The sequence below is a fragment of the Lepidochelys kempii genome, chromosome 23 (genome assembly GCF_965140285.1).
Source record: "Lepidochelys kempii isolate rLepKem1 chromosome 23, rLepKem1.hap1, whole genome shotgun sequence".
NCBI classification, from domain to species: Eukaryota; Metazoa; Chordata; order Testudines; family Cheloniidae; genus Lepidochelys; species Lepidochelys kempii.
The window spans coordinates 12980081-13001777 of NC_136402.1; the positions used below are offsets into that span (position 1 = coordinate 12980081).

At 58.7% G+C, this 21697-nt stretch overlaps 2 protein-coding genes across 2 annotated transcripts in view; one reads left to right on the forward strand and one right to left on the reverse strand.

Annotated features, from left to right (window-relative positions):
- The window catches only part of LOC140901855 (uncharacterized), a 355046-nt gene that overhangs the window by 164034 nt on the left and 169315 nt on the right, over window positions 1-21697 (forward strand). The window lies entirely within an intron of this gene.
- On the reverse strand, window positions 1806-14037 carry UBE2M (ubiquitin conjugating enzyme E2 M). The gene is made up of 6 exons (XM_073322192.2): window positions 13693-14037; window positions 10828-10922; window positions 10157-10195; window positions 9631-9734; window positions 7322-7385; window positions 1806-2632 (listed from the first exon to the last, which is right to left on the reverse strand). The coding sequence occupies exons 1-6, from the start codon at window positions 13799-13801 to the stop codon at window positions 2492-2494; spliced, it is 552 nt and encodes a 183-aa protein (XP_073178293.1). The 5' UTR covers window positions 13802-14037; the 3' UTR covers window positions 1806-2491.

The window sequence follows — 21697 nt, forward strand, 5'->3', positions numbered from 1 at the left end:
AGGGCACGGGAGGAGGCTCTGGGCTGGGGCAGGGGGTTGGGTGAGGGCTCCGGGTGGCACGGACCTCAGGCAGCCCCCAGGAAGCAGGGACATGTCCCTCCGGGCCCCAGCTCCTAGGCATAGGGGCAGCCAAGGGGCTAGGCACCACCGCCTCAGCTCCCATTGCCCATGGTTCCCAGACAATGGGAGCTGCGGAGCCAATGCTCAGGGAGGCACCTGCAGGCAGGAGCTGCGCATGGAGCCCCTGTGGCCACCCCTATGCCTAGGAGTCAGAGAGACACGCCGACTACTTCGCAGTAGCCCTGCTGCACCGCCAGCTGGACTTTTAACGGCCCAGCCAGCGGTCCTGACCGGAGCCGCCAGGGTCCCTTTTTGACTACAAGTTCCCACTGAAAACCGGACACCTGGCAAACCTAGATGGGTAGGTTGGTCAGGGAGCTGATAGTGGTCTGGCGGCAGGGGGAGGGGCGTGAAGGCTGATAGGAGTCAGATCAGGGTGAGCAGAGGGGAAGGGGCTGGGAGCAGGACAGGGGAGAGGAGAGGGAGGTGGGGGCAGGGGCTGTGTTGGAGGGGGCTGGGATGGTTGGATTGAGCTACAGTCAGTCTGGGAGGCAGATTGAGCAGGGGTTGAAATGGGTTGAGGAGATAAGGCTGCATGGGCTAAGATGCAGGGGGGGTTGGGGGCAGAAAGAAGCAGGAGCTCAGTTGAGGTTGTGTGGGAAGCAGGAGGCTGGTTAGTGCTAGTGGGAGGCTGGGGGGGGGGAGAGGAGACAAGCTGGGGCAGAGGTGGGAAGGAGGAGCCCAACTGATTCCCACACGACCTCCTCAGAGGGATAGTGTGGGGGAGGACTGAGTGGGGGTAAGGGGACACATTGGGGTGAGGCTAGGGGTAGGGGTGGGCTGTAGGAACCAAATGCTGTTATTGCAGGGACACCACTGGATCAAAATTCAGACACCCCACTTCCCTGGTTCTTCTCACCTCATGATCATTGCACCTGCCCAAGGGGGGGCTTATAAACCCCATTTCCTCTCCCAAGTAGGTCATCCCCTGGCAGGGCCCTTCCCCCCACAGCCCTCTGAACTATGCAGCTCCCTACGAGGTCCTGCCATCCCTCTGGGGCACTCGTACTCCTGCTCACCCAACCTGGCCCCAGGCTGCTACATGGCCCCATAGGGCTGGAAGCCCCTCTGGGCAGGGACTGGGCCTTCCTGGCATCAGGGCTGCACACACAAGCAGTACACCACCCATAGCAATGCAAGGGCCAACCCCATATCCCCAGAGGCCACCCAAGGGAGTGGCGGGGTGTCCCTGCAGAAATGGCAGGGTGAGAGCCTGGGGCGGCCAGCACTGGGACTAGATGATCAGTCATCCCTTCCAGCCTTAGCACCCATGAAGCCCCAGCCCAGTGAGGCCCCGTGGCCACAGCCCTTTCCCTGCTCCTGGGCAGGAAACAGCCCCCACCCCTCCGTCTCATCTGCCTGCCCTGCTCCATGCGGAACCAAGCCCCCTGCCACCATGGCTCATGCAGAAGCAGGCAGAGAGGGAGCAGCTACCTGCTGTGCTGGGGAGCAGTAGGGTCAAGCCCACTTCTTACTCACAAGCCACTTCCAACAGCACACCAGGCCAGAGGCCTGGGCGATGAGCTGGAGCCCACCTTGCAGCTTGGGCAAGATATGGACTTATGTGGCCCCTGCTGGGGCAGCTGGGTGGGCAGCCCCTTGAGGAGAGACACCCCTCCACCCCATCTGAAAGGGAGGAGGGGGGCGGCGGAGCAATGAGGACAGACAGGCCCTAGGCAGTGAGGTGCGCTAACATTCCCCTTTAATAACCCGACACACTAGAGTACAGTGGATTCATGGCCCCGGGGCTGGCAGGAGGCCCCAGCGTGGCAAAGAACCAGTTCATTGGGGGGTGAGGCCTGGGGCAGAAGGGGGCAGGGTTCAATCAGCCCAGGCCCCACCTCCAGCCCGGTCCCATTGAATAATCAGCCTTCGCTTTGCTGTAAGTGGGGTGCTGTGTTTTTAAAAACCAGACACACGAGGGATGTAAAAGGGGAGGGCGGGCCCAGCCCCCCACGGCAGGACTGCATGCACCCCCGGCCTGCCCTACACTCCTGCTGCAGCCCCCTGCCTAATAAATAGATACGCTCTGCAAAGCCAGGGGAAGGAGCCAGTGCGCTCACGTTGGCCATGTCTAGGGGGCGCTCTGCTCGGGGTCTGAGCATGCTGGGAAACCAGCAGGAGAGCGACCAATAGGGAAGAGGGGGCTGCGTGGGTGGGGCAGGGGATTCCAATGTAAGCCCTGCCCCATCCCTCAGCAGCCACCTCCCCTCCAGCCAGGGGGCAGGAGTGGGGGGGAAAGGCTGCCGGGGCAGAGGCCGTGAGCAGCGAGGGGGGCCCTGCCAGTGCCAGGCTCCTGTGCCCCCCGGTGGCTGAAGGCAGCGGTGTTGGCAGAGTCCCTCGTGGGAGGGGTGGGGGCAGCTGGTCAGTTCTATTTGAGGCAACGCTCGAAGTAGGTAGAACCGATGTAGCCGCCCCGCATGGAGCGCTGCACGTTCTGCTCAAACAGGCGTCTGTTGTTCTGAAGGACCTCGGCAGCCTCTTTGTTCAGGGGGTCTTCGGGGTTTGGCTCCTGTGGGCAGGGAGGAGAGGTTAGAGGCTGGCCATGCCCCTGATCACCCCCATCCAAATCAGGGCTGCATCCCCATGCCACGCGCCACCCTCTCTGTCCTTCCCTGAGTCCACTTACAAAACAATCCTTAGCCCCGCTTCTGAGGGCCCCTCGCTGCATCCCCCACCTCCAGTCACTTTAACCAAAGGAGACTCTGTGACCCAGTGGACAGAGCACTGACCTGGGCACCAGGACACCTGGGTTCTATTCCTGGTTTGCCACCGCCCCTGTCCATGTCTCAGTTTCCCCACCTGTAAAATGGGGGTGGATACGGACCTCCTTTGTCAAGTCTAGATCAGAGCTAGCGTAGTAACAGAACGTTGTATCAGCAACTACCCCGCTATAGTTAACGCAGTACACCACATACAGCAATTATAGTGTGTAAGGCACCTTTATCCTGGTGTAACTGCAGCCAGGCTGAGATCATACCAGTATAAGTACATGGTAACACGTCACTCCTCTAACCAACAGAGTTGCAGTGGCACAATCTCTGCATGTAGCCCAGGCCACTGTCAGCTTGTCTGAAATCCCTGCAGCGTTCCCTCCAGCTATGTTGTAAGAGACCGTTCAAGGTGAAGTGAGCACTTAACACACCTCTGCAGGCGTAGGACAAAGGAGGGTTAGCATGTCATAGGTTGCTGTAATAAACCATAAATCCAGCGTCTTTATTGACTTTCAGTGTCTAACAAAAACAACAAAAAGACACTCTGCACATGCCCCAGAGGGATGCAGAAGTCTTCCGGGGGTGCATCAACTCATCTATATATTTGCCTCAAAAAGACACTCGTTTGGCAACTCATCTATATATTTGCATCAAGTCATCTATGTATTTGCCTCAAAAAGACACTCCTACGGCACACCCTACCACGCCAGGGCCCATCAGGGATTATCAGGTAACAATTACAACCCCTACTGGATGGGGACCACATCCAGAAAGAAATCTTTCCTGAACCCCCTCCCCTGGTCTTCAAACAGACCCCCACATCCATCAGAAGCAGGCTCCCCACCAACTCAAAGCAGCACCAGACCCTCCCAGAACAACTGATGCAAAACCTGCAGCTATATCTTCACTGCTAGGAGGATCAATACCCACACACCTGTCAAGATCAATGGGTTGTACACACACCTATCACATGTGATGTACCTCATCCAGTGCACTGCATACCCCAACAACACCTACATGGGTGAAACAGGACAATCACTACGATCGCTAATGAACTCGCACAGAAAAATGATGAGACAAGAGAACCTCCTTATCACCTGTGGGCGAACACTTTTCACAAAGCCATCATTCTGTATCTGGCCTCTCGGCTCTCATCCTCTAAGGAAACCTCTTCAGCACCTTCATAAGATGAGCCTGGGAGCTTAAATTCACAACTCTGCTAGACACGAAAAATCATAGACTTATGGCTCATAATCGGTTACCCACTAACCCCCCTTTAACAGGCTATTTCACTATGAATGGGTCCTTGAAACATGTGTTAATTCCTTAAAATGCATGTTAATTCCTTAATGTAAACAATCTGTTCCAGCTTGTATTGAGCTGTTACACCTGAGAACCTTTCCCAGACCTGAAGAAGAGCTCTGTGTACACTTGCAAGTTTGTCTCTCTCACCGACAGAGAAGTGGGTCCAATAAAACAATGGTTCTCAACGAGGGGTACGTGCACCCCTGGAGGTATGCAGAAGCCTTCTGGGGGTACATCAACTCATCTACATATTTGCCTAGTTTTACATCACTCTATATAAAAAGCACTAGCGAAGTCAGTAAAACTAAAATTTCATACAATGACTTGTTTATACTTCTCTATATACTGTACACTGAAATGTAAGTACAATATTTATATTCCAATTTTACTATGTGGTAAAAATGAGAAAGGAAGCGATTTGTCAGTACTATTGGCTGACACTTATATTTTTAGGTCTGATTTTGTAAGCAAGTTGTTTTTAAATGAGGTGAAACTTGGGGTATTCAAGACAAATCAGACTGCTGAAAGGGGTACAGTAGTATGGAAAGGTTGAGAGCCACTGCAATAAAAGATATTACCTCACCTGCCTTGTCTCAGATACCCTGGACCAACACAGCTACCACAACATGGCAAACAACCCATACTTATGTCAAATATTTAAGATCCATTTAACTCCAATGACTGATGACTATTTTGGAGAAAGGACAGCACTGTTAAAACGTCAGCACCCCCACAGAAGAAACATCCCAAGACCTTCCCATAGACCCTCCAGCTGCACCAGGAAAACCAGATCTGACATTCCCAACCTTTTTAAGGTGGAAAAAACATGGAGAAAGTCACAAAAATTCACTGTAAATATGTGTGTGTGACAAGCCCCATTTCTGGTTTTTAAACCCCTTTGCAGGTCACTTTGAAAGGGCAAGGTTCTCCTGGCCAGGCTCACACCCGGAATCAGACGCAAAACAGCTGCTGAGGCAGAAGGAGTGTTGGGTGTGACCCACTGTGGTGCAGATTCAGAAACAAGGCCAAGCCCAGGGAAGGTTGGAGGCTGTTTCCATGGACTCCCTCCCCAAAACCATCACGCTGTGAAAAGACCAGATTCCAGCGCACATGCTAAAAAAGCAGGGAAAAGCAGAACAAGAAGCAAGGTTTGGAAGCTGAGGCCAGACAAATTCCAATGAGAAATAAGGCACAAAACTTTAACAGTGAGGGTCATTAACCACTGGAACCAACTACCAAGGAAAGTGATGGATTCTCTATCTCCTGATGGCTTCAAATCCAGACCAGATCCCTTTCCTGGGAGATGCTTTAGCCAAACTCAAGTTATTGGGCTTGGTGCAGGGGAGAGAGGATGGAATTTACTGGCTTGGCAGGATCACACTGTAATCGGCAAATGTCAGTAAACGTCATTTTCACCACGCATCCACCAGCCAATGAAAAACATTTCCCCTGATCATCATCAAAATGTACAGAGGCAAAGAAAGAAAAATGTTGCTTCAGAACTCACTGGAGTTTGATTTAAGGCGATTCACTTTGTATCATTTGACCTCTGTGGACAACTGGGTTTTAACAGTGATAAAACTAACCGAGTCTCAACGTCTACGGTCACTACATAATTGTCCGCCCCCCCATCCTTTCCTGCACATGTGAATATTGAAAACGATAAAAATGAGGGAGAAATGCCTAAACCCCATCATTTTGGGAAAGTGTAAATATTTAAATAGATAAAAACTGAAAAAAAAGCGTAAAAAAACCAAACAATATGATCCATCCAAATTACAAAAAACCAACAACGGAGGCCCTGCCAAACCTCGCTGTATGGGAGGTCAGGCCAGAAGATCTAATGGTCTCTTCCTGGCCTTGAACTCCAGGAGGAGCACTGGTTTCTTCTGAAGGAGGCCAGAGGGGGTCTTTACAAGCTTGCATGTCACAGGCCAGCGGCTTCACTTTTATCCTGGCGCCCGCTCTGGGCACAGTTCAGACCTAATCCCCTTATGCTCTGCAGGGTCTTGGAAATCGTGCCATTACTGTCGATTAAAGAGGCAGGATGGCCCAATGGTTAAAGCACTTGGGAGCTGCACCTTCTCTTCCCTGCGCTGTCACTGACCCTGCATGATCAGCCATCTCTGTGCCACACTGCCCCATCTGGCTGCATGACGATAAATCCATGGAAGATTGTGAGGCACCCAACTACCGCAGTGATTGGGGGACCTCAGAGAGAGGGGGATAGAAGGGAATGCGTGTACTGATTTCCACCTGCAGGATGTATTTTAACGATACATTGGACTCTATAGATTCTGCCTCTGGGTATTTTGATCAACTGTAGAACTGCCTCAAGAAGGGGACAGAAAAGGGACTGTAAAAAGCAGCACATTTGCTGAACGCCTCTGTTCACGATGCTACCATTTAAAGCTGCCCGTCATTCGGGTTCAGGGTTAACAGTCCACCGAGTTGACCCATTTCAGGCAGCTGGCAGATGCTGCTCGGCCCATTGCCCCTTGGGAGACCTGCACCCCTCAGGTTGACCAGAGTCTTTAGGGGATGCCCTGGGACTCCCCAAAGGCTCCATCAATTGTGTCAGAGTCAGTCCAAGGCACCAGGGATGCAGCAGCTGAGCCAAAGGAGAGACCCCGCATCCCAGCGGTGTCCCTGCAATACGTTAAACCAGCCATGCCCACGTAAAGATCCATGGGGAACCCAGCCTGTGCAGGGCTGAGCAGAGCACCAGGGACCTGCAGAGATGGAAACACACAGGAGAGCCGGCCCCAGGCCCTCTGCAGGCCATGCGTACTGAAGCATGGCACTGCAGGCAGCTCAGCACGCAGCTACGCCAACCCCCCCGAGCCCTCGCAGAGTAACCTGCCAATGCCTCCCTCGGCTCCGAGGGCACTGCCCCCCCCGCCAGAGCGTGCCATAGCTTGCCCAGAGACTCTAGGTAGCAATCACCCCACCCCACCGCTCCCCCAAACTGCAAGGGGACAAGGAGATCAGCACCCCACGACCAGCCCCCAAACACATGGCAGGAGGCAACCACTGCCCCCCGAGCCCTGCTGAAACACCAGGGCTACCTTCACCCCGAACAGTGCAGGGGACATGGGTCCCTCCCACCTCCTGCCCCACTGCCCCCCCAAAATGCCCCCCGCCCAACGGTGCAGGTGAAACCTTCCCTCCCTGGTACTCACCAAGAAGAGGTACTGCAGACCATAAATTATAGAGTTTATTGTTAGTACAGGTTTCCAGTCCTCTCTGCGGGGCAGAAAAGAACCATGAGTGAGGACCCTGCAGCCAAGCCCATGAGAGGAGCGACACCACACTCGGGTGGCAGGGGATCATCCCAGGTTCTGACTGGGGAGGAGAGCCAGACAGGTGGTATTGGGGGGAAAGGGGGAGGAGCATGGGGATATGAGACCTGGGGTGGGGATCACATCAGATGACTAGGGGAATGGGGATCATGGAGATTATGGGAGGAGGCGTTGCCCCAAGACCTGTATGTAAGGAGAAGGCAGTGCTGCTGGAGGGGGATCCCCCATATCCCTCCCCCCGAGCTCCATGGGGGTGGGCCATGGGGAATTCCCCCATATCTCTCCCTCTCGCCCCCTGCTCCCTGGAGGTGGGCCACAGGGGATTCCCCGGGATGCTGTATGATTGAAGATGACCATTTGTAGCAGTTGCTACCATTGTTATACAATGGTAACAAATCTTATACAAAGTCTATCACGTGAGGTGTCAATGGAAAAGTCAAATACAATTATCCTGGTAAAATCCATGGATCACCCCAGCATCTGAAGGTGTGAAGATCGGCTAGGTCTCTGTATCTCACATGCGTCTGTCCTTGAGGTAACACCCACAAGGTAGTTAACATTCAGTCTCTCCAGCCCATTGTGAATGGACTACGCAGAAGAATCAACTCTCTTCCAGAGGACACGTGAGAGCCAGGAGCCAGTGGCCACCCCTGTGATTCAGTAAAACATGTCAGGGCATGTGATGTGGACATGTGACCTCAGATTCCATCTTTGTCCATACACACAGGCTGTGGGCTTTGTTTGGGACAGTAACTTCCCATCCACGTGGCAGAGGATATAAAAGGCACCTGAGACATCTCCAGTTTTCCTCTTTCCTCTAAGACAGAGGTGGGCAACCTACGGCCCGCAGGAGCGTCCTGCCCAGCCCTTGAGCTTCCGGCCAGGGAGACTAGCCCCCAGCCCCCTCCCCTGCTGCCCCCCCTCCTCCGCAACCTCACCTCGCCAGGCAGCCAGCGCTCTCGCCCACCACTCCTGCTGGGCAGCGTGGTGGCGTGGCTGCAAGCTTCTGCCGCTCTGAGCGACATGGTAAGGGAGCGGGGAGCAGGGGAGTTGGATAAGGGGCAGTGGGTCCTGGGGGGCAGTCAGGGGACAGTTGGATGGGGCAGAGGTGGGGGGGGCGCGCGCCATCAGGGAGGGTTGGATAGGCATGGGAGTCCTGGGGGGGGCCTGTCTGGGGGCAGGGGTGTGGATAGGGGGAGGGGCATCCAGGGGACAGGAAGCAGGGGTGGTCGGATGGGGGTGGTCCTGGGGGGGTCCCAGGAGGGAACGTCGTCAGGGGAAAAGGAGTGGGGTGGGTTGGATGGGTCGGGAGTTCTGAGGGGGGCAGTCACGGGGCAGAGAGTGGGAGGGGACAGATGGGGGTGGGGGCCAGGCTGTTTGGGGAGGCACAGCCTTCCCTACCCGGCCCTCCATACAGTTTTGCAACCCCGATGTGGCCCTCGGGCCAAAAAGTTTGCCCACCCCTGCTCTGAGAGGAGCATTTTGAACAATGGACTGAGAACCGTCCAATCTTTTGGAAGTTAGCAAAGAGACTTTACAAGCCAGCCGTCTATTCCATCACTGCTACAAGCCTGATGTAAGGACTTTGCAATCATTTGTATGTATATGATCTTTTAACCATTTATAACTCATTTATTAATACATTTTTTGGTTTACTAAAGATTGGCTGACAGAGTGATAACCGGGTAAGATCCGAGATGGATTTTGACCCGGTGGTAAGCATCTGATCCTTTGGGAATAGTGGAACCTCACATATGGTGAACTGGGTTTTCAGTAACCTCTCACTGTATTAGACCAGTTTGCTGGGATGGGAACCAATGGCTGGAACACCTATAAGAGGACTGTGTTTGGCTTCTTATTAACCAGTGTGGTACTGCAGCTCTTCTGCTACTGGTTTGGTGAATCTAATTGTAGCTAAAACCACCAGTTTTTGGCGTGTGCCTGCCCTGTTTCTTGCAGTCTGCCCCGAGTGTGCACTCTCAGTGAGGTCCATTCTAGGCACCAGGTCACACCCCATACCCCCCTGCTCCGCCCCCCCCCCCCCCCCCCGATCTGTGTGGGTGGGGCAGGGAAGGATCCTGGTGCTGGAGAGAGGCCACTCCCCTGCCCGATCTGCATGGGTGGGGCAATCCCCCAGATCAGCCAGGGGGTAGCAGTGATAGAGTGAGGTGGCCAGATGCGCTCCCTACCTGAGGATATTTAGGCAGACGTTGCCCTCTAGGTCTATGTTGGGGTGGTACACCATGGTCTCACACTTCACCTTGGGAGGGTCATGAGGGTAGCCTTGGCCTACCTGCAGACAGACAGATGGGAGAGTCATTCCCAAGCCCCCCCCCCCCCCCCCCCCGCACAGCACAGCAGCTGGGCCCAGACTCCCTGACCCTGCCAACTCACAGGAGCTCCAGATTCCTGCCCCCCCCACCCATAGTGCTGCTCGCCCCCTGAAGCAGGAAGGGACAAGCGGCCCGGACTCCTGGGTCCTCTTGCCAGCTCTGGGCGACTGTGGGCATGTCCCTGACTTCCTTAGCCGTCACAGCACCTTCCTCCCTCCCAGGAGAGGGGACACCAGATGCGTGGGGCCGACACTCCCTCCTTGGCTCAGACACAGCGCGAAGAGAGTCCAACACGGGTAAGCCCCGAGAGCCCCGCCCCTCCCGGCTGGGCAAGGCTCTGGTGCAAATTGAGCTCCACCCCAGGGGCGGGGAAGGGACTTACCTTAAAACTGAAGACAAACTTCCCCCCTTTATAGAAACCCTGAAAGAGAAAAGACCTTCAGTGAGGGAGGGATCCTCAGGGGACCACCCAGCACCCCAAGGGGCCTGGGCTCAGCCCCGCCCCATGGATCCAACTGCAGGGGACCAGAGACGCAGCAGCTAGGGGCTGTGATCACACCCCCTCCCCAGGCCATTCAGCTCAGCTGGCATTGTGGGGCCTGATGCAGGGTGGGATTGAGGGGCACCAGCAGCGCTGTGGTGGGCGAGCTGGGATAGCAGTGGGGGATAGTCAGGATTGAGGGGTACTGGCAGGGCTGGATCTGGGACAACAGGGGCATGGGCAGAGCCATGAATCTTCTGCAGCCCCTGCCCCCATCTCCCTCCCCAGAGTACTGGCTTGGGCTCCAGCACCCCGTTCACCCTACGCACACGGAGGTGCCTTCCTGCTGCAACCCCCCACCGCTCGGCCTGCTGCAGCGCAAGCTGGGCCCCCTGCAGCCTGGGCCTGCCCAGCAGGGAGCAGCAACCGGAGTCTGGGCACAGGCTGAGCCCATCAGCTGAGCAGCAGCTGGGGCTTCCCCTGGGGCAGGAAGAGAAAGGCAAGTCCAGGCATGCAGGATTCCCTGCTCCCCACCCACATGCCGGACCCCCTCCCTGCCCGCCCCCCCTCACCTCGTCAGGGCAGATAACTAGCTTGAAGTTGAGGAGGTCGTCCTGGTCGGAGAAATCTATTTCGCATGTTTTCGGCAAATTCAGTTCGTTAATATCTGGGAGGCAGGAGGAAAGCAGGGAGAGATGGGTCAGTTTGGAGGATAACCCCAGATCCCTCCCACCCCAGAGGAGCCCCACCGCACTCTCCATAGGGGGTAGATCTCTGGATCAGAAAAGGGCATTTCAAAAGTGGGTAGGACAATCCTGGTCTGTCCTGCCCCCCCACACACAGGAGGGAGACAGACAAAGAAGCCTCCTACTAAGTCCTTTTCACTGGAGGTCCATGATACTCTGGCTGGGGTCAGGACACTGGGTCTCGGGGGCAGGTTGGGGGAAAATGCCATATTTAGAGCAGCCCCCAGGAGGTACTCACCCCACAGCCCTGCCCAGGCCCCATTCACACAACAGGACACGGTAAGGCTGTGTCCCAGCTCAGCCTGGCGCTGGGTCTCCGACTGCCCTCCCTCATGGGGCGAGGCCCCAGCAGGATTGGGCCTGTGAAGAGCACTGCACAGAATTGTGCCAGGGAGGGGGTACATGTTCTCAACAGGACATAGGCTGAGCCTCACCGGGTACATCCCCAGAGCGCGGCCGGGATCCCCCCCCACCAGCTCAAGTTGGGGCAGAGGGAGTCAAGGGCATTGACCTGCCACCTCTGGAAAACTGGATTGGAGCGCCACACTGGGACACAAGCAGATTGGGATGGAACCTGGTATCTTTCTGGGCACAGCCAGAAGTGGGGAGAACCCAGGTTTCTGCCCTTTGCAGACACTCGCACAGCTGGCGCTGCCTGTAGCGATGTCTGATTTGTTGCGTGGTAGGGTTTGCATCAGAGGCCCCCAGTGGGTGCACTCCCCCCCACCCCCCGTGAACATGGGTTCTCATTGGGTGGGGCTCCCACCCCCACCAGGGAAACCCCAGGAGACCTCCCCCACACACACACTGGGGGGCCTCCCATCCTCAACCAGGGAAACCCCAGGAGACCTCCACACACACACACACACACTGGGGGGTGCTCCTTCCCTGCTGGGGAACCCCAAGACACCCTCCCCCTACACACTTAGGGTCTCCCTCCTCGGCTGGAAAACCCCAGGAGACCCCCCACACACACTGGGGGCACCCACCCCCACCGGGGAAAACCCATGAGACCCTCCCCACACACGTCTAAGGACCTCCACAAGAACACCCCCAAATTGAGTCCTGCCACACTGATCACCCGCTCGCCTGTTCCCACCCCTCCAGCAAATATTCCTCCCCCTGTTGCATTGAGGAGTCCCCCCCAGCATATGTGTGTCTCAGTATGTATGTCCTGGGGAGGCTGTATGAACCTCAGCAGTGAAGAGCGCGAGCCCCATTGGGGAAGACCTCCATGGGAGGTGGCTCTCAGAGAAAGTGTGTGGGGGCAGTGGGGGGAGCAGAGCAGTGTTCCCTCTAATTTTTCCCACCCAGGTGTAGAACGAATTTTGTTATGTGCACCAATACGGACGTGATGTCTGACGCATCACCTACATACCAGTGCACAAAACGAAATTCATGTGGCAGAGGTGGGGCCAAGGGATTTGGAGTGTGGGAAGGGTCTCAGGGCTGGGGCAGAGCATTGGGTGGAAGGGAGGGCCGCGGCTGGGGCTGTGGGGGGGGGCTGAGGGGTTTAGGAGGGTGCTCCGGGGCTATGGCAGGGAGAGAGGGCTCCCCTGAGCTCTCACCCCCTGAAGCAGCATCTGGGCTGGGGAGAGGCACCTCTCTCCACCATGGCAGCTCCAGAACTGGGGCTACATGATAGGTGCTCCTCCCCCGGCCCCGCAAGTCCGGGTCGGGGCTGGGTTCAGGGAGGGGCACCCTGGCCATGACAGGTCCAGGCCATGCCTGCCAGATTTGGGCCAGGGTGGGGGCACCCTGACCACAGCAGGTCGGGGGCTGGGCTAGGTTGGGGCTGGGGGAGGGGCGCCCTTCCCCCTGCCAGATTCCCTGAGCACCTGCATGGTGCTAAATATGCTGCTGCTAGCAGGGTGCAGCTTACAGGGAACTTAGGATCAGAGCCCCAGTGAGGGCAGATGAGCAGGAAGCCCCTTTGGGGGAGGAAGGACCCCCATTCCCCAGCAGGAGGATCACCGATGATGTGGGGGCTCATGGGATTCTGTCGTGGGCAGAACAGGGGGGGGGTGTCTGCCCAGTATGTGAGCGGGGGATGCTAGGTGGGAATAGCCACCTGCCAGTATGGGGGTGGGAAGGGGGGAGGGGATCTTCCCCATTGTGAGGCATCTATGGGGTCTGAGTGCAGGTGAGGTCTCTCCCCACCAATACAGGGTCTGGGTGGGGGCGCAGAGTGGAAGGAGGAAGGAGGCTGCCCACCCCCAGCACCCACCTGAGCCAGGCAGTACCTTTGCGCTGAAGGTAGGGGGGATCAGTGGATCGCCCCAGGATTTGCACCAGCTGGTACTTTTCAGAGTGGGGCCTCCCTTGTGTCTGGGCTGGTCTCTCCCCTAGCAGCCCATCTAGGAGGCACCAGTCAGGGCTTCAGCTGGGTTACAGCTTTCTGAGTAGAGGGGATCTGGGCCCGTCCCCGTGGTACCAGTAGGTGCGTCTGGGCCGGATGGTGGTCAGGGAATCTGAACCAGGCCAGATGGTACCAGTGCGTTGGAGCCAGACAATACTGGGACCGGGTGGTACCAGGTCGGGTGAATAGAGAATTTGGGACGGCGGGGGGAAGGGGGGGCTGGGCCGGGCGGTACCGGGGCGGGGCTGGGCCGGGCGGTATCAGGGAAGCGGGGGGGAAGGAGGGGCCGGGCGGTACCGGGCCAGGCCGGGCCGGGCCGGGCCCAGCGGTACCTTTCTGGATGCGGAGCTGCGCGGCCGACGCCTTCTTGCTGCTGCCCTTGGTGCCTCCGGCCGATTCCTCCTCCTTCTTCTGCTGCTTCAGCGAGAACAGCTTGATCATCCTGCCGGGCGGCCGGGCCGGGCCGGGCCGGGAGCCGAGCCGAACCGAACCGGGCCGGGCGGGCCCGGGGGGCGGGGCTCGGCGCGGCCTGTGCGGGGTCCCGGCGCTGGGCCGGGTCAGTCGCTCGCTGCTGCCGGGCCCGGGGAGGAAGCGGAGCGGGGCCGCCCAGGCTACTGCCGCTGTGGGTGCGTCGGCAACGGCCGGCCCGCTCGGGTCCTTCCGGAAGAGCTTCGGCACTTTCCGGAAGCGCTTCGGCTGCTTCCGTCGCCGATGGATTGGACCTCGCTACTTTCCGTCCAGAGTCTGAGCACCATCCACTCCCAGCTTCGCCACTTTCCGCCGCAGCATCGGCACTTTCCGCCAGACGCCCGGAAGCCTACGTCACACGCTCGGCACCGCCCACCCAGGGCTCGGCACTTTCCGCCGCACGCTCGGCACTTTACGCCGGGCCCTCGCCTCCCCGATGCGGGGAAGGCGCTGCGTTCCAAAGGGCTGGGGGAGGGACCCGCGGATCTGGGAGAGCTCAGGGCGGAAGTCAGCGGGCCGCCATGTTTAGTGAGGGCAGAATGACTTCCGGTCCTTGGTGTTTTTAGGGGAGTTGACGCCTCTGCGAGGGGAGTTTGGATGAGCTCCGATCACAAACATGCCTCAGCCTGCTGGGAACCCAACCCCTCTTTTATTGGCTGGCCAATAAATCCCCTGGCCATTGTACCACCAAGGCTGGGATCAGAGGTCACCAAACTCACAACAACTGGCCGCCCACGCCAGGCCCACCAAGCTGTTACATGGCTGGACTTCGCTGTGGCCGTCAGTGGAGGGGCCGGCCCTGGGGATGACACAGCTGGACGGCGCTGTGGCCAGCGGGGGAGGGGGGTGGCCCTGGGGATGACACAGCTGGACGGTGCTGTGGCCATCGGGGGAGGGGGTGGCCGTGGGGTGACACAGCTGGAAGGCGCTGTGGCCGTCAGGGGAGGGGGCGGCCGTGGGGATGACACAGCTGGACGTCGCTTTGGCCGTTGGGGGAGGGGGAAGCCCTGGGATTGACACAGCTGGACGTCGCTGTGGCCGTCAGTGGAGGGGCCGGCCCTGGGGATGACACAGCTGGACGGCGCTGTGGCCAGTGGGGGAGGGGGGTGGCCGTGGGGATGACACAGCTGGACGGCGCTGTGGCTGTCGGGGGAGGGGGGTGGCCGTGGGGATGACACAGCTGGACGGCGCTGTGGCTGTCGGGGGAGGGGGCGGCCATGGGGATGACACAGCTGGAAGGCGCTGGGGCCGTCTGGGGAGGGGGTGGCCGTGGGGATGACACAGCTGGATGGTGCTGTGGCCGTCTGGGGAGGGGGTGGCCATGGGGATGACACAGCTGGATGGCGCTGTGGCCGTCGGGGGAGGGGGCAGCCGTTGGGATGACACAGCTGGACGGCGCTGTGGCCGTCGGGGGAGGGGGAAGCCCTGGGATTGACACAGCTGGATGACGCTGGGGCCGTCGGGGGAGGGGGCGGCCGTGGGGATGACACAGCTGGACGGCGCTGTGGCCGTCGGGGGAGGGGGAAGCCCTGGGATTGACACAGCTGGATGACGCTGGGGCCGTCGGGGGAGGGGGCGGCCGTGGGGATGACACAGCTGGACGGCGCTGTGGCCGTCGGGGGAGGGGGAAGCCCTGGGATTGACACAGCTGGATGACGCTGTGGCCGTCGGGGGAGGGGGTGGCCGTGGGGATGAAACAGCTGGATGGCGCTGTGGCCAGCGGGGGAGGGAGCGGCCGTGGGGATGACACAGGTGGAAGGCGCTGTGGCCGTCGGGGGAGGGGGCGGCTGTGGGGATGACACAGCTGGATGGCGCTGTGGCCAGCGGGGGAGGGGGCGGCCGTGGGGATGACACAGCTGGAAGGCGCTGTGGCAGTCAGGGGGATAGGGAGGAAAGGGGGCGGCAGTGGGGGTCGCACAGCCAGATGGTGCTACAGTCGTCAAGGGTGGCAGGAGGGAAGGAGGTGGCCACGTGGATGACCGAGGAACTTCTTTGTGCCCACTGGCAGAGGGCACAAGGGAGGCATAAAGTTCTACAGGCATCCCCATGGTCAGGTAAATACATATTAGCCCAACAAAAGGTGGCATGTGAAGTATCTATTGGGAGCCAGTAGTCATCATAATCATTCAAAAATGTACGCTAAGATGGTCATTTCCGTATCTGTACTAGCAAAGATGTTCTTAAAGCCAAGGAGATAAGGCAGGACACCCAGAGGTGACATCTCCCTCGCTGGGCCTTATGTTCACTTCAGAAATGTGGTTTGTTCGCATTATGGAGCCTGATATCCGGCATAAGGTTGTGAGTTCTGCAAGAGAGAAAACTTACAAGAAAAACAGTGGGAATGCTGTTTGACTAAGATGAAAAGACTAGTCATGTATATTTGGGAATGCCAAGGTGCCCCCTGGATCAATTACCTTGTGGAAAAGCTGGCAGCATATTTCATTCCATGAGAAATGCATGGCCCAGCAGAACAATGCTGGAAGGCCTTTGTGCTGAGTTGTGCTCCAAAAGACATGAAAGTATCTAGTTAAATAAGTCTAGGACAGGGGCAGTCAATTATTTTTTCTCCAGGTCCACATTTCTTGGGAAAGGTATAGTCCAGGTCCGGGTTCGAGAAAAACATTTTTCACACTGCAAATGCCTCTATTCAATGAACACATACAATGCTGTGTAATATACCCAGGGTGGTCAATAGGTGGACTACAGGCAGTGGGCAGTTAGTGCTAGGGGGTGGGGCTAGTGCGGGTAGAGCAGTGATGGGCCAGGTGCTGGCAGGCTTGGAGGAGCTGGCACCCGGAGCTGACATAAATCAGGGTGGCAGGTTTACCCCCGCCCTCCCTAAATGGAGCTCCACCCCTGAGGGACTGACAGTGGGAGCCCTAGCAGGCCCTAGCTGACTTGTAACTCGGGGTGGGGCAGGTATCCCCGCAGTTCTCCCTAAATGGAGCCCCGTCAGGTGCGGGGATCACAGGGGCTCGGGACTTCACCTCCGCAGAGCACACCGGAGCTTGGGGCTTCAGCCCCATGGAGGTCGGTGGGGCCTGGGGCTTCAGCCCCTACCAGGCATGCCTGGACTCAGGGCTTAAGCCCTGACCCCAGCATGCCTGGCAGTGGCTGAAGCCCCAAGCCCCAGCACCTTTGGCATGCCTGGCAGGACAGCCAGGGCTCCATTTAGGGAGGGCTGGGGGGACACCTTTTTCCCCAGTTATGAGTTAGCCCTAGGCACCAGCTTCCCCAAGCCTGTCAGCATGCAGCCAATCACTCCTCTACCCACACTAGACCCCACAGCCCATTCGCAGGTGCTGCCCCCACAACTCCCACTGGCTATGGTTCCCAGCCTATGGGAGCTGCGGAGCTGGTGTTGCGAGGGGGAGGGGGCAGGGCAGCACGCCCTTGGCCACCCCTGTGCCTAGGAGCCGGAGGGACATGCCGGTTGCTGCTAGGAGCTGGCCGCTGCAGCCAACCAGACTTTTTAGCCCGGTCGGCGGTGCTGACCGGAGCCACCAGGGTCCCTTTGCAACCAGGCATTAGGGTCGAAAACCAGACACCTGGCAACCCTAGCTGTTCTCTGTGGTCACTCAGCCCGTTTCAATAAAAAGGCCTGGTTTGATTCCTTGTTTGTGGGTGTAACCCAAAAGCTTTGCCTTTGAATGGCTGCTGCTGGGGGTTTGCCCAGGAGCCAAGTAAAACCAGGGGCTCAGTTTGAAACAAGCCCCCTCAGCCACCTTGGCTGTGTAACACTGGCTGAGGGAGAGAGTTTCCAAACCCCTTGGACCCTCTAGGCCTGAGAGACCAGCAGCAGCAGTGTTTGGGAGGACAGGCTGAGGGTGGGGCAGGGCAGGGGGAGGATGGGGGTTTGAGGGGAGATGGTCTGAGGCTGGGGCAGGGGGGTGGGGTGATAGGACGGGAGACGGGGGGGACAGTGATTGGAGAGGGAATGGGATGGGGGGTCTCCACACTCACAGAGTCGGGGTCGGCAGATGGGGTGTGGGGGGTATTTGTTTTCCTGCCAAAATTCTGGCTGAGCTGGGGCACCAGGCTGGGGGTGGGGGAACGAAGGGCAGGCTGGCTGGCTGCTGGCTGGCTGGGGGTGGGGGAATGAAGGGCAGGTGCAGCCCCCCAGCAACCAGGTGCTCCCCGACCGCTTGGGGCAGCTTTCATTGTGCCCCCTTCACCCGCCCTGCACTGCTCTGCCCCACCCAGCTCCTAACACCTCAACCCCCCTGGCCCTCAATGTTCCTCCCATATTCTTCCCCCCCCCCCGGTATTCCCCTGCCCCCCACACTGCCCCCTCCAGCCCAGGTGGCCGCCATTTCCCAGAGGGCAGCCTGGCGCCAAGCCCACTGGGGACACTGGGAGATGGCGGCCATCTTAACTGAGGGGGGATGGGCATTTGAGGGGAAACGGGGCTGGGGGTCAGGCGATGGGGTTGTGAGGGGGGATGCGTGGGGGGATGGGAGGTGGTGGTAGGGAGGGTTTCAGGGGGTCCAGTCCAGCAGACCCCTCCTTTCAGCTGATCACCCTATATCACCTTCCCCAACAGCCCCTCCCTGGGCAGCGCGTGAACCCCCCCCTTCAGGGAGGTCAGCCCCACCACCACCACCACCACCCTTCTGCCTGAGGCCCCTCCACCCTCCTCACCCACTGGAGCCCAAGTGTCTCCCCCCAGCACCCCACTGTGGCCGGAGAAGCACCGGCCCACCCACCCCAGCTGCCCTGACCCCCAGGCCGGCCTGAGCACTGGCCTGAGCTGAGCCCCCGCCGGCCTTGGGGGAGACAGGGAGTGTGGGCAGAGCCCCAGGGCGGAGCGTGGGGGGGGGGCCACAGCCTGCATTAGGGAGGCTTAGCCTCCCCTGGCCTATTTAACCCTCTGTCCCCTGAGCCCCTCCCATGTCCTTTGGTCCCCCGCTGGCTGGTCAGGCCACCGGGGTCCTCCCACTGGCCAGAACCGGCTGCCTGCCAAGCTGGGGGGGGGCTCCCAATCACCAGGCTGTCATCCGGGGTCCCAGCTCCTAGGCGAGCTCACACCTGGTCTCTGCAACAACAAACCCTCTCCCACCACCTCCTCCCAAGCACAGCACACAGGGGAAACTGAGGCACACACTGTAGTCATGCAAACCATTAAGAAAATCTCCCCTCCCTTCGTCACAGGGGTTGACGCTGCTAGGCAGCGAATCTGCTGCTGGTCCCCCTCCTGCTCCATGCAGCTGGAGGCAACCTCGGGGGAAGGCTCCAGAGTGGTTCTGGAGCAGCTGGTCAGAAGTGGGGTCAGGGATTTAAGAAGGTCCATCGGGACCATCTAGCCAGACGGCTGAAGCACCTTTAATGCTGCCCACAAGTCGCACTGCCCCTGGTGTTATCCAGCGCTGTGTTCCCCCCCCATGCTCTAACCACTAGACTGCACTCCCCTCCCCAGGCTAGGAATAGAGTCCCCTGATCCACAACTTTCTATTGCCCTCTATCCCAGCGGCTTTCAAACTGCAGGTCACGACCCAGTACTGAATCGTGGTGCCTCTGGTCCGTATCGCCGATCAGGATGTTGAAAGTCCCATCTGTGATGCTGCCCAGCTAAGGCAAGCTCGTTCCTATCTGTTCTGACACCCCGCTATGCCACAGAAGTGGCCAGCAGCAGGTCCGGTTCCTAGGCAGGAGGGCCACGGGGCTCCGAGCGCTGCCCCCATCCTGAGCACCAGCTCCGTACTCCCATTGGCCGGGAACCAGCCAATGGAAGCTGGGTGGGTGGTGCCTGCAGGTGAGAGCCGTGCGGAGCTGCTTGTACGCCTCTGCCTAGGAGCCGGACCTGCTGCTGGCCACTTCCAGAGCGCAGCACAGTCCACAGTGCCAGGACAAGCAGGAAGCCTGCCTTAGCACCCACACTGCACCGCTAACCAGTTGCCACCCAAAGTAAGCCCATGCACCAACCCTGCGCCCCAATCCCCTGCCTCAGCCCTGAACCCCCCCAACCCTCATCCCCAGCCCCAGCCCAGAGGACCCCAAACCTGAAGCCCCTTCCTGCAACCCAAACCCCTCATCCCTGGCCTCACACCAGAGCCTGCAACCCCAGCCCAGAGCCCTGACCCCCTCCTGCACTCCAAGCCCCTGCCCCAGCCTTGAGCCCCCCAACCCAGAGCCCCCTCCTGTACCCCAAACTCCTCATTCCCAGCTCCACCCCATAGGTGGAACTGTACACCAGGGTGTTGGTGGCAGCACTGAGGGGCCCCTTGCTGCCCACACCATGGCATCTGCTCTCACCATCCTCTTCCTCGGTGAGTATCAGAGACAAACAGGGTGTGTCCACGGGAGGGCGGGGGTTGAGACCAGGGCGTGTGTCCATGTGGGGAGGGATCTGAGACCAGGGCGTGTGTCCAGGGGGGGATCTGAGACCAGGATGTAGGATCCAGTTGCTCTAGGATCTGGTCCCCAATGAGTCATTTCCTTTCCAGGCTGCTGGCTGGCTGGGTGAAGCAGGGTGTCGGGCCGTGAATGTCTGTGGGACTGGGGAAACTTTACTGTTAAGGACAGGGTAGGTGGGGAGAAGGAGGGGAAAAGAAACACTGAGCCCTGAATCTTCACCTCAAAATTCACTTCAGCCTCCTGGTATTGCCCTCAGTGCAGTCAGGGGTGACTCCGGAGTGACCCCGGGGGCTGAGATCAGAACCGAGCCCACAGGTTCCCTGTGGATGCAGTGAGGTGTCTGTTAGTCCCGGCGCTGTCCCTGGCGCTGGGCACTAAGGGCAGGTTACAGGCACACAGGGAGGGGTTTGTGTCTCTCTTTTTCACTCCTGTTTGTGTGTGAACGCAGAGCTCCCTGCACCCGGACCCTCCATCTCCATCAGCCCCAGCAGTGTGGGGGGAGCTGTTACCCTCCGCTGTCAGTACCAGTGCGAGGCCAGGAGGTTATTTCTGTATAAAGATGGAATCCAAATCTGGGACCTGGATGCTGCTGGGGACGGGGGTGAATTCACCATCCCCAGCGCCAGATGGGCAGACGCAAGGTTCTACAACTGCTGATCTCACTCCAGATCGGAGCCGCCCAACTGGTCGGAGCCTAGTGATTCTGTGGAGCTCATTGTAGAAGATTTGGGGCCCGGCTCAGCATCCCCGCTCCCAGCCCCACACCCAGCCAGACCCACAGAGGGTCTTCATTCCAATGGGACGCTCAGAGCCAGGCTCTGCCCTGAGCCCTGGGCCCAGCAGAGGGTTCACCTGGCCGGGGAACAGGGATGGAGCCACTGGGGGGTTCCCAGCTGCTGGAGATTCAGGGCTGAGGGGAAGGGATCCCTGCCCCCAGGGGACCTTGGGGTGTCGCTTAACCTACTTGTGTCTCCATTTCCCCTTGTATGAACGGTGGATAATCACACTCCCTTGAGTCTGGTTAGAGAGTCGGGGTTGGCTTTAGGCCGTCAGCTTTTTCTCACCGTGTCTGTGCAGCACCCAGCACCTCTCACTCCCAGCCCCCTCCCCACACTCTAACCATAGACCCCAGTCCCATCCCAGAGCAAGAGACAGAACCCAGGCATCCTGGCTCCCAGGCTGTGGGGTCCCATTAAATGGATAGATGGGTACAGAGTGCTGTGGATTTACGTCCTTGGGCAGTTTCAGGCGTAGCTCCCAGGAATCTCTGGGATCTCGGAGAGGTTCCTCTGGCTGGGTTTTCTCCCAGGGGCCCCGTGTCTGGGACCGTGCGGCGAGGACAGGGCACAGTGACTGTGCTGGGGTCTGTCCCATGGCCTGTCTCCTCATTACAGAGCTCAGCTACCCCAAACCATGCCAGGGTATTGCTTTGGGGTACAGAGTCACAACCCCCCATTCCTGGGGTATCGGGATTGTCTGCTCAGGGGATCCCCACCCAAGGAGCAAGGGATGGGG